Here is a 12,761-nt window from a genome sequence, read left to right as displayed (position 1 = left end):
TAGAGATTATCATACTAAGTGAAGTAAGTCAGATACAGAAGATGCAATTAGAGAAAAGTCCAACAGCAACAAAGACCCAGCACAGCCAATAAATAAATAAAATTACTTAAAAAAAAAGACTAGCCATAGATATTTTCAAAATACATATCTGGTAAAGGACTTGTATAAATGACTCCCACATTCAATAAGAACCCAAGCAACTCAATTTTTAAAATGAGCAAAATGTTCTTTTGTTTGTTTGCTTTTTGGCCATGCCACCATGAGGCATGGGGCTCTTAGCTTCCCAGCAGGGATTGAACCTGCACCCACTGCACTGGAAGCTCAGCGTCTTAACCTCTGGACCACCCGGGAATTCCCTAAAGTGGGCAAAACGTCTGAATAGACACTTCACCAAAGAAGATTTACAAGTGGCAGATAAGCCTATGAAAAGATGTTCAACAAAATTAGTCATTTGTGCGCTTAGTTGCTCAGTCATGTCTGACTCTGAGACCCCATGGACTGTAGCCCCCCAGTCTCCTCTGTTCTTGGGGATTCTCTGGGCAAGAATACTGGAGTGGGTTGCCATGCCCTCCTCCAGGGAACCTTCCTAACCCAGGAATCAAACCAGGGCCTCCTGCATTGCAGGCAGATTCTTTACCAGCTGAGCTACCAGGGAAGAGGGAAATCCAAATTAAAACCAAAATGAGATACAATTATAAATCAATTAGAATGATAAAAATGAAACCCAAAGCCGAAAACTGACAATACAAATTGCTAGCAAAGACGCAGGACAACTAGGATCCTCATACACTACTGGTGGGAGTAGAAAATGGTACAGCAACTCTAGAAATAGTCTGGCAGTTTCCTATAAATATTGTTTTCCTATAAATATGTGTTGCCATACAACACAACAGTCCCATTCCTAGGTATTTACCAAAGAGAAATGAAATCACATGTTCCCACAAAAACCGGTAGACCCATGATGGTTGAAACTTTATTCATAATTGGATAACTGGGGGCTTCCCTGGTGGCTCAGCTGGTAAAGAATCCGCCTGCAATGTAGGAGACCCTGGTTCAATTCCTGGGTCTGGAAGATCTGCTGGAGAAGGGCCAGGCTACCCACTCCAGTATTCTTGGGCTTCCCCGGTGGCTCAGTTGGTAAAGAATCTGTCTGCAATGTTCGAAACCTGGGTTTGATCCCTGGGTTGGGAAGATTCCCTGGAGAAGGGAACGGCTACCCACTCCAGTATTCAGGCCTGGAGAATTCTATGGACTATACAGTCCATGGGATCGCAAAGAGTTGGACACAATTGAGCGATTTTCAGTTTCATTCATAATTGAAAAATACCAGAAAAAACGCAAATACCTTTCAGCTGTGAATGGATAAACTGCAGCACTGGGGCTTCTTGGCAGTCCAGCAGTTCAGAATTCTATGCAGGTTCGCTTCCTGGTTGGAGAACTAAGATCCCACATGCCATGGGATAACCAAGCCCATGTGCCCAACTACTGAGCCCGTGTGCTGCAACCAGAGATACCATATGCTGCATCTAAGACCCACTGCAGTCAGATAAATAAGGGAAATGTTTTTAAAACTGCAGCAGATCCACAATGGAATACTACTCACCAATAGAAAGGGGGGAAACTACTGATACATACAACTTGGCTGAACATCAACCACATTATGTAGGGCAAAAGATGTCAGAGTTGCCATGTGATACGATTCCATTCATGTGACATCTTGGAATAGCCCAAACTACAGGGACAGACAACTGGGTGGTTGCCAGGGACGGGGGTGGGGTGGGGGGCAAAGGTTAACTACAATGAGCAGCAGGAAGGGAACTTCGGGGGGAGATGGGATTGTTCTGCATCTAGACTACATTGGTGGGTACACACCAGTTTATCAGAACTGAAAGGGTTCTTCCCTGTATGTAAATTGTGCCCCCAAGAAATTATATGTCGATAATTGCCTTCTTTGGAAAGCAGAAATAGAGACACAGACGAAGAGAACAGTGTATGGACGCCAAGCGGGGAAATGAGAAGGTGGGACTGGCATATATACACGACCATGCATAGAACAGAAGACTAACGAGAACCTACTGCATAGCACAGGGACCCCTTCTCAGCGCTCAGTGGCCGCCTGAATGGAAAGGAAATCCCAAACAGGGATGTGTGTATAGGGATAGCTGATTCACTTTGCTCTATAGCAGCAAATAACACAACGCTGCAAAGGGTTTTTGTTTTTTTTTTTTAATAAACCAATATGTGTTAAGATCAGCATGCAAGTCTGTTATCACCTGCAAATGACAAACTTCAGAAAGATGAAGGGGAGACCACAGTGTAAATCAAAGGAAACTTGAAAACAGTACCCTGATGTAACTTTCTTTATTTGATTATGTTTAAGTTTTTTCAAACCTATGTCATATAGTCTTAGACAGGTATTTTATTATGCAATTTGCTTTTTTTTTAAAATGTGGACCATTTTAAAAGTCGCTACTGAATTATAATATTGCTTCTGTATTATGCTTTGCTTTTTTGGCCATGACGCAAATGGGATCTTAGCTCTCCGACCAGGCATTGAACCTGCACCCGCCTGTGTTGGAAGGCAAAGTCTTCATGACCAGACTGCCAGGGAAGTCCCTGCAATTTGGTTTTGCCATAATTTAACCAATTAGGAATTAGGAGGGTTGGTGTTAATATTACTTCAAGAGGAGAGAATGATTCTATTTCCCCGAGGTTGGTAGAAAAGCAGAGTCTTTAGTTTCTAAAAAACTAGGCCCTGGACAGATGATCAGCCAGGGCACTATGGTCAAGGATATTTGGGCAAAAAAATCCCTTTTTGTGAAATCCTGACTTTTGGAACCCTGCAGTTTCACATAATCAAAAACTAAATACACAAAATTGATCGATTGGAAACTTGAAAATGGAATATAAACAGAAACCAGTGAACCAATTGTATTTCAAATGACTAACAGTATCACACAGGATGGGTGGGAGATTAACCCCAACTAATGTTTAAACACCGTATTTGTATTTATTTTTTTGTGTTTAGTCATGTGCGACTCCTTGCGGCCTCATGGACTATATACCCCACCAGGCTCCTCTGTCCATGGAAGTTTCCAGGCAAGAATACTGGAGTGGGTTGCCATTTCCTACTCCAGGAGATCTTCCCAACCCAGGGATCAAACCCATATCTAGTACCTCTCCTGCATTGGCAGGCAGATACTTGACCACTAGCACCACCTGAGAAGCCCTGTTTGGATTTATACCCTCAGTCTAAACACAAGAACTCTAAACAAATAACCGAATTCTAGTTAAAAGGCTTTGTTTTCTCAAAGATATAGGTTACTAATTCTGACTACTTTCTATGTATTCTAGGGCTGAACAAATAAGTAAATATATTGTGGATAAGTAGAGTCAGGTTTCTTGCTGTTGAAGAGAGGAATAAGAAATATGAAAGCGGGGAAGAAACAGAATGAACTTTTTCATGATGGACAGGAATTAAGAGCATAAGTATTAACTAGTAAACTTATATACCTATAGACAGAAAAGATATGTGTGTGTGTATGTACACATCCATCCATTTTCTTGGTCTGTTCATTGAGAAGGCCTAGAAAGACTGATAAACACATCCAGATCCCAGATCTTCATTTTTAAATACTATTTTCGCACAAAAGGAGTCAGGAATCCTTGGAGAAATGGCTTCTTCCATATCAGGGAAAGTATAATGTGAGACTGAGACATCTTTTTGGACATAAAGGAAGAAGTGGTCAAGGTATGCTAGGGATATATCAAAAGGACACGGGAGATTTATTTCCACTAATGGTGGGACGGTGGGGACACTTCAATTGAGTAACCCTCTCAAGGTAATGATTGCATGTCCTGGACAAAATACATGAAACAGTTATCTGAAGGGACTAGAGAGTGACAACAGAAGGGAGTTAACACTCGGAGGAAAGGACCAGCAATAGTTGAGCGGCATGTTTTTACTCTTCTTGGTGCCAAGAAGGATGAGCAAAACTCAGACAGAAATCCATGGTCTCAGCAATTATAGAATCAGACAACAGAGTTCAGGGTGATGGTAGCAAATGGACAGTGAAGTGAGAAATTCCAGAGAGAGCCACAGGGGAGAATCCCAAATTCTACCTATGAAGTCTGTCCAAAGCTAATCCTTGAACAAGGGTGGGACAGACTTCTAAGCAGACCTGCTAAGATAAAAGAGGTGAAAATTATTTCCACTGCAGCCCACCAGAAGAAAGAGTCTAGATTTTGAGACCAGCCAAGTTTACTGCTTGCTAAAATTTTTTTTAAAATAATAATACTCTTCAGAGAAATAGAAAATAATCAGAGTCTTAACACCACTCAAAATGTCCAGAATACAATCTCAAATTACTCAATGTACAAAGAAATAGTAAAATGTAAATCTCATTTAAGAAAAAGGGCAATCAATAATCAAGCGAGATCAACCTCAAGATGACCTAGACACTGGAATTAGCAGACAAAGATTTTAAAACAGCTCTTATAACCATGTTCGAAAATATAAGGAAAATAGTCTTGTATTGAATGAAAAACAGAAATAAAAATAACCTAGTGGTGATTCTAGAACTAAAAAATATTAAATCTGTGATTGAAAAAATTATTGGACGATCTAAAAATTTTTTATTGGGGGGTGTTTGGAGAAGAAGGAGCTAGTGAACTTGAAGATAGATTGACAGATACTTAAAGCAAAGAAGAAAGGACTAAAAAGATCAACAGAGCCTCAGAGATCTGTGGAACAATACAGAAACTTCTAAAACATGTGCAGTTGGAAACCACAGAAGAGGACAAAGAGAATTGATCAGAAAGAAATCTTTGAAGAAGCAAATATGAAAGTTTTCCAAATGTGTAAGAAATATACAATCAAAAAATATCCTTTAAGAATTAAGGCAAAATAGGACCTTCTCAAATAAATAAAAATTAAGGAGATTTATTGTCAGTAAGTCAGCCTTCCAAGAAATGCTAAAGGTGATTCTTTATACTGAAGAGAAATATTACCAGAAACTCTTAAGTAGAATGTGAAAGAATATACAGAGGCATAGTTGAAAGAGGAGTAGACAAGTTAAAACTGAGTTCTAAAAATTCTTCAAATCATTAGAAAGAAGGCAAAAGAAAATAACAACAGAGGAAGAAAAAGTATATGATAAAGTAGAAAACAAAGCAGCAAAACAGTAGACATAAATCTAATCATATCAATAATTATGATAAACATAAATTGACTAAATACTGTAATTAAAAAGCAGAGATTGTCAGACTAGATATAAAAAGCAAAATCCAACTGTTTGTGGGCTATAAGAAGTAAACCTTAAATATTAAGGAAGTAAATATGTGGGAAGAAAAAGGATGGGAAAATATATACAGTACAAATGCTAATAAAAAGCAAGAGTGGCAACATTAACATCAGACAAAACAGACTTCAAGACAAAGAATTGTGTGAGAGACAGCAGTCCATTTCATAAGGATAAACCTGGTCACTCATTAAGAATAATCATCATATATGCTTATACACCTAATACCAGTATGCAACGCACATACATGAAGCAAAAACCAAATGAACAAACTAGAGAAATCCATATAGTCGGCAAGTTTACCACCTTTCTCTGCTTGATACAATAACCAGGCAAAAAAAATCAGTAAAAGTGTATATCAGAACAATACAGCCAAGCATCTTGACTTACCTAACATTTATAGAACATTACACCCAATAATACTACAGAATACAAATTCTTTTTATTGCATAAAGTGTGTTCACAAGATAGATATAGACTGGCCTATAAAAAAAAGTCACAATGATTATTAAAGGACTGATCCTACAGAAGAAATCCTCTGGCCATAATGAAATTAAATATTAAAAAGCTATCTAGAAAGATCTCAAATATTTGGAAATTAAGCAACATACTTCAAATACATGGCTGAAAGAAGCAATCATAAGGGAAATCTGAAAATATTTTAAAATAAATGACAATAAAAATACACAACATCAAATTTTGTGGGATGCAGCTTAAGGAATATGTATGGTTTTACGTGCTTATATTAGCAAAGGAAAAAGGTCTAAAAGTCAATGGCTTGAGGATCTGCCATAAATAAATCATAAAAAGCACAGCAAAGTAAACCCAAATTAAGTGTAAGAAAGGAAATAATAGAGATAATGTCTGAAGTCAATAGAATTGAAAAGAGATAACAAGAAAAAAATAACAGAACATTTAAAAGAATAACATTTGGTTCTTGACAAAATCCTAGTTAGAATAATAATAAGGAAGAGAGAGAAGAAACATAATGACTGTCAAGAACAAAAGCGAAGGTATCATTACAGATACTGCATACCTTAAAAAGATTATAATACATATAATAAACAACTACAAATATAGCTGACATCTTACTTGAGATGGACAAATTCCTTGAAAAACAGAACTTACACAAAATGATAAGCATGAAATAGAAAATATAAATAGGTTTATAAATCTATTCATTTTCTAAAAAAATAATTCCACAAAGAAAATTCCAGATGGCTTCTCTGCTAGAGTCCATCAGACAGTTGCAGGAGTGTTCACACCCATCTTGTACAAGCTCTTTCAGAAAGTAGAAGGGAATAAAGTACTTCTCAACTTGTTTTATGGAGTGAGCATACAAAGGGAAAAAATGCTTACCAGTGAAGAAACACAGACACCACCTTAACCAAGACTGATGTCACCAAGAGTATAGGGACAGAGCGACACCAGGTGGCATTCTGCCAACAAGGCTTTTTTGAAAGTAGCCGCGTAAGGAAGCATCCAAAGCAGCCCATGTGAGGGATATTCTACAAACTGACTGCCCTGGACCCTTGGAAATGTGATCATGAAAGAGAAAGGAATACAGAAGAGCTGATCCAGAGTAAGAGACAAAGAAATAATACACCTAAATGTAATGCACAATCCAGAATTTTCTTTTACTATAAGGGACAGGAATGGGACATCCAGTGAAATCTCAATAAAGTCTGTAGCTAACAGCAATATATAAATGCTAATTTTCTGAGTTAAGAATTGTATTGTAGAATGTAGGAGAATGTCTTATTTTTTCAGAAATAAACACAAATATTTAGGGGTGACAAACTATTACGTCTGCAGCTCATTAAAACAGTTCAAGAATTTAAAATTTTTAGGGACTTCCTTGGCAGTCCAGTGGTTAAAAATTCCATGCTTCCTTTGCAGGAGGTGTGGGTTTGATCCCTGGTTGGGGAACTAAGATCCCACATGATGTGCAATGTGGCCAAAAATAAAAAAATTTATATGCAAATAATAATGTTCTATACACACATACACAGAGGGAGACAGAAAAAGAGAGAATAAAAATGATAATGCAATTGTGATAAATGTCAATAACTGGTGAAGCTGAGTAAATAAAAAGCCTCTGGGATTCTTTATAATCACTTTTCTGTAAGTCTGAAATCATGTCAAAATAAAAAGTATTCGATGTAGCCACTTTGAAAAACAGTATAGAGACTCCTCAAAAAGTTAAAAATTGAACTACCATGTGATCCAGCAAATTCACTTCTGGGTATTTATCTGAAGAAAATGAAAGCACTGATTAGAACAGACATATGCACCCCCACCTTCATTGCCAAATTAAATCATTTATTTCATTTCTAAATGAAATTTAGAATATATCCTTCATAACTAAAGGAAATCAGTCCTGAATTTTCATTGGAAGGACTGATGCTAAAACTGAAGCTCCAATACTTTGGCCACCTGATGCGAAGAACTGACTCCTTGGGAAAGACCCTGATGCTGGGAAAGATTGAGGGCAGGAGGAGAAGGGGACAACAGAGGATGAGATGGTTGGATGGCATCACCGACTCGATGGACATGAGTTTGAGCAAGCTCCAGGAGTTGGTGATGGACAGGGAAGCCTGGCGTGCTGCAGTCCCTGGGGTCGCAAAGAGTTGGACATGACTGAGTGACTGAACTGAACTGAAACTTCATTGCAGCATTTTTACAATAGCCAAGACATGGAAGCAACCTAAGTGTCCAATGCTAGATGAATGGATAAAGAAGATACAGTGTATATATACATAATGGAATACTACTCAATCATAAAAAGAATGAAATCTTGCCATTTTCAACAACATAAGGGTGTTATAAAGGACAAATACTGTATGATTACACTTATATGTAGAATCTTAAATAAATGAACAAACATAAAACAGAAGCAGAGTCAAAGATGCAGAGAACAAGCAGGTGGTTGCCAGAGGGGAGGTGGGTGGGAGGGGCAAGACAAAAATAGGTAAGGGAGATTAAGAACTACAAACTTCCAACTGCAAAATAAATGAGTCATGGGTATAAAATGTACAGAATGGGAAACATAGTCAATAACTATGTGATCTCTTTGTATGGTAACATATCCTGTAACTAGACTCATCGTGGTGATCAGTTTGAAACGTAAGTAACCAGTCACTATATTGTGTAACAGGAACTAACAGTGTTGTAGGTCAATTACATTTCAAAAACAAACTCATAGAAAATGAGATTATTCTTCAATAAGTGGTGCTGGGAAAACTGGACAGCTACATGCAAAAGAATGAAAGTAGAACATTCTCTAACACCACATACAAAAATAAAGTCAATGTGGATTGAAGACCTAAATGTAAGACCAGAAACCATAAAACTCCCAGAGGAAAACATAGGCAGAACACTCTGGCATAAATCGTAGCAATAGTTTTTTGGGTCTGTCTCCTAAAGCAAAGGAAATAAAAGCAAAAATAAACAAATGGAATCTAATTAAACCTGAAAGCTTTTGCACAGCAAATGAAACCATCAGCAAAACAAAAAGACAACCTACTGAATGGGAGATAAAGTTTGTAAATGATATGATCAATAAAAGGTTAATATCCAAAACACATAAACAGCTCATATAATTCAACATCAAGAAAAGACCACACAATCTGAGTAAAAAATGGACAGAAGACCTGAAAAGACATTTTTCTAAAGAGGACATTCAGGTGGCCAATAGGCACATGAAAAGATGCTTGACATCATTAACCATCAGAAAAATGCAAATTAAAGCCACAATGGATATCATCTCACATCTGTCAGAAAGGCTATCATAAAAAAAAAAAAATCAAATGTTGGCAAGCATGCAGAGAAAAAGGAACCCTCATACACTGCTGATGGAAATGGAAATTGGTGTAGCTGCTATGGAAAACAGTATGAAGATTTCTCAAAAATTAAAAATAGAACCACCATGTGAACCAGCAATTCCACTCCTGGGTATACATCCAAAAAGAAAAAAAAGAAAATATTAATTCAAAAAGATATATGTATCCCAATGCTCATAGCAGTGTTATTTACAATGGCCAAGATATGGAAGGAATTCATCCATCAACAGACAAATGCATTAAGAAGATATAATACACACACACACACACACGAATACTACTCAGCCATAAAAAGGAATGAAAATTTGCCATTTCCAACAATATAGATGGACCTGGAGGGTATTATGCCAAGTGAAATAAGTCAGCCAGAGAAAGACAAACACTATATATCATCTATATGTGGAATCTAAAAAATAAAACAAACTAGTGAACATAATAGAGAAGAAACAGCCTTACAGATACAGAGAAGAAACAGCCTTACAGATACAGAGAACAAACTGGTGGTTACCGGGGGGAGAGGGAAGCGGGATGGAGGATTAGAGGTAAAAGCCATCATGTACAAAGTAGAAAAGCTACAAGGATATATCATACGACATGGGGAATACAGTCAATATTTTATAATAACTTCAGATGGAGTATAACCCTTAAACTGTGAGTCACTATGCTGTCCAACATGTAACTTATATAATACACACCAACTACGCTTCAATTTAAAAAAGGTCACATTTGTGGTTATTAGAGGTGGGGGATGGGGTATTGGATGAAGGCAATCAAAATGTACACGCTTCTTGGAGGGAATATAAGTTGGTGCAGCCACTGCGCAGTTTTGAGCCAGAATGGAGGTTCTTCAAAAAACTAAAAACAGAATTACCATATGATCCAGCAACCCCACTCCTGGGCATACATCCGGACAAAACTATAATTCAGAAAGACACAGGCAGCCCTGTGTTCACAGCAGCCAAGACATGGAGACAACCTGAATGTCCGCTGACAGATGAATGGATGAAGAAGACGTGGTGCATATGCAATGGAGGACTATTCGGCCATAAAAAGAACAAAATAATGTCATTTGCTGCCACATGGATGCAACCAGAGATTACCATACTAAGTGAAGTGAAGTCAGAAAGAGAGAGACAAATACCAGATGATATCACCTACACGTTGTGTCTAAAATATGACACAAATGAACCGATCTATGAAACGGACATGACTTAGCAACTGAACAACAACCGGGACAAAACAGAAACAGAATCATGGACATAGAGAATAAGGACAGATCTGTGGTTGTCAAGGGGGAGGGGGTTGGAAGAGGGAAGGAGTGGGACCTTGGGGTTAGCAGAGATACGTTTTTATATAAAGGATGGATAAAGAACAAGGTCCTACTGATATATAACATCATATTATGTGATATGATTAGTGATAACAACATGTCACTATGTTATATATTCACGATCCTATGATAAACCATAAGGGAAGGAAAAGAACGTGTATATAACTGAATCACTTTTCTGTCCAGCGGTAATTAACAACGTTGTGAATCAACCATACTTCAATAAAACAGTTTTTAAAAGGTACAAACTTCCAGTTGTAAGATAAAGAGGTACTAGGAATGTGATATGCATGCTCAGTCACTGAGTCCGGTCTGACTCTTTGAGACCCCATGGACTGCAGCCTGCCAGGCTCGCTGCCTACGGGGTTTCCCAGGCAAGAATACTGGAGTGGGTTGCCATTTCCTCCCACAGAAGAATGTAATATACAACATGATAACTATAATTAACATCGCTCTATGTCATATATGAAAATTAAAAGTATAAATCCTAAGAGTTCTCACTATAAGAAATTTTCTATTTCTTTAATTTTGTGTCTAAATGAGATGATGGATGTTCACTAAACCTACTGTGATAATCATTTCCTAATGTATGTAAGTCAAATCACAATGCTATACACAAACTAATATTGTGCTACGTGACAACTATATTTCAATAAAACTGGAAGAAAAACAAATTGCTAGAGGGACTTCCCTGGTGGTCCAGGGGTTAAGAAACTGCCTTCCAATGCAGGGGATGGGGGTTTGATCCCTGGTTGGTGAACCATTCATTGGAAGGGCAGATGCTGAAGCTGAAGCTCCAATACTTTGGCTACATGATTCAAAGAGCCGACTCACTGGAAAAGATCCTGATGCTGGGAAAGACTGAAGGCAGGAGGAGAAGGGGGTGACAGAGGATGAGATGGTTGGATGGCATCACCGACTCAATGGACATGAATTTGAGCAAGCTCCAGGCGTTGGTGATGGACAGAGAAGCCTGGCTGTGGTCCATGGGATCACAAAGAGTTGGACACGACTGAGTGACTGAACTGGTGAACTAAGATCCCACATGCTGAGGGGCAACTAAGCCCATGTCCCACAACTAGAGCCCATATGGCATAAATGAAGAGCCGACACACCACAACAAAGACCTAGCATGGCCAAAAAATAAAACAAGTGTTAGAAGGGAACACTGCACTTGGCCCTCCTTCCTGGGTATTTCCCATGTCCATTAGCATGTTAAGGCTCTGACAAGTCCTGTACAAGGTAGCCTGTTTAGTTTGGTTTTCAATTTTAAAAATGTGCTGCATGATAAAAAAAAAAAAAAGTAAGATTCATGAAGAAATCATGGGATTTTCATACAATGGACTACAATGGAGAAATGACATCTGCTACTTGTGACAATGAGGATTAATCTCAAAACACAACAAAACCAGTTTGTCCTCCACCCTCCAAAAAGAAAATTACTCAGTCCCATGTGTCTCATCCAGTCACTTCCTCTGTTTAGTATTTAGACAGCAGAAGATTCATTTTGAAAGTGTTAGTCTCAAAGTGTTAATCTCAAAGTGTTGCTCGCTCAGTCATGTCCAATTTGGTGACTCCATGGACTATAGTCTGCTAGCACCTCTGTCCATGGAGTTCTCCAGGCAAGAATACTGGAGTGGGTTGCCATTTCCTTCTCTGGTGGATCTTCCCAACGCAGGGATTGAACCTGCATTTCTGGAGTCTCCTGCACTGGCAGGCGGATTCTTTACCAGCTGAGCCCCCAGGGAAGTCCAAGGTACTAATTCCTGACCAAAGAGCATCACGAGTGTGTGTGACTCGGGAATAGAGCATCTGTGGACTTGAATATGTGTAGGACTTCATCTACACGGAGGATCCACAGAGAGTGCTGGCCCATGATCCCACAGTGCTCCCCAAGCTCTCACCCTCTCTGAGCACCTCCTTCTGCTTCAGCACCCCCACGAGGGTCAGAAGACGGGGCAGGGCTGCCCAGGCGGCCACTGTGTGCTGGGCTTGGCTCCGCAGAGTCAGGACCCGGCCTCCCCTCCGCTCCTCGGAGGCCTTGAGGAAGAGCTGCACTGTGTTCTGGTCTAGCAGGGCTTTGGAAAACAGCCAGATCCTAGGAAGGAAAGTGATGGGGGCGTGGAAAACGTCAGCAGCTATCTCTGCAGCAAATGGTGTTTTTCCCTTTCAAATAAGCCAGTCTGGCTGTACGAAGTACGTGCCTGAACCCCACGCTTCAGACCCATGATGGGATCGCCTTACTGGGCTCTCAGCCCACAGGGATTCAGTGTAACAGAGGGCTAAGAT

At 39.1% G+C, this 12,761-nt stretch overlaps 1 protein-coding gene across 1 annotated transcript in view; it reads right to left on the bottom strand.

Annotated features, from left to right (window-relative positions):
* The window catches only part of LOC122433469, a 161,402-nt gene that overhangs the window by 62,491 nt on the left and 86,150 nt on the right, over positions 1–12,761 (bottom strand). Inside the window, exon 38 of the mRNA XM_043456461.1 lies at positions 12,377–12,570. Within this exon, the coding sequence (XP_043312396.1) occupies positions 12,377–12,570 (194 nt within the window). The remainder of the gene's footprint in view (positions 1–12,376; positions 12,571–12,761) is intronic.

The sequence above is a fragment of the Cervus canadensis genome, chromosome 32, assembly GCF_019320065.1.
Source record: "Cervus canadensis isolate Bull #8, Minnesota chromosome 32, ASM1932006v1, whole genome shotgun sequence".
NCBI classification, from domain to species: domain Eukaryota; kingdom Metazoa; phylum Chordata; class Mammalia; order Artiodactyla; family Cervidae; genus Cervus; species Cervus canadensis.
Note: the sequence above shows the minus strand (reverse complement) of the source record. Positions and strands in the feature narration are given on the sequence as shown.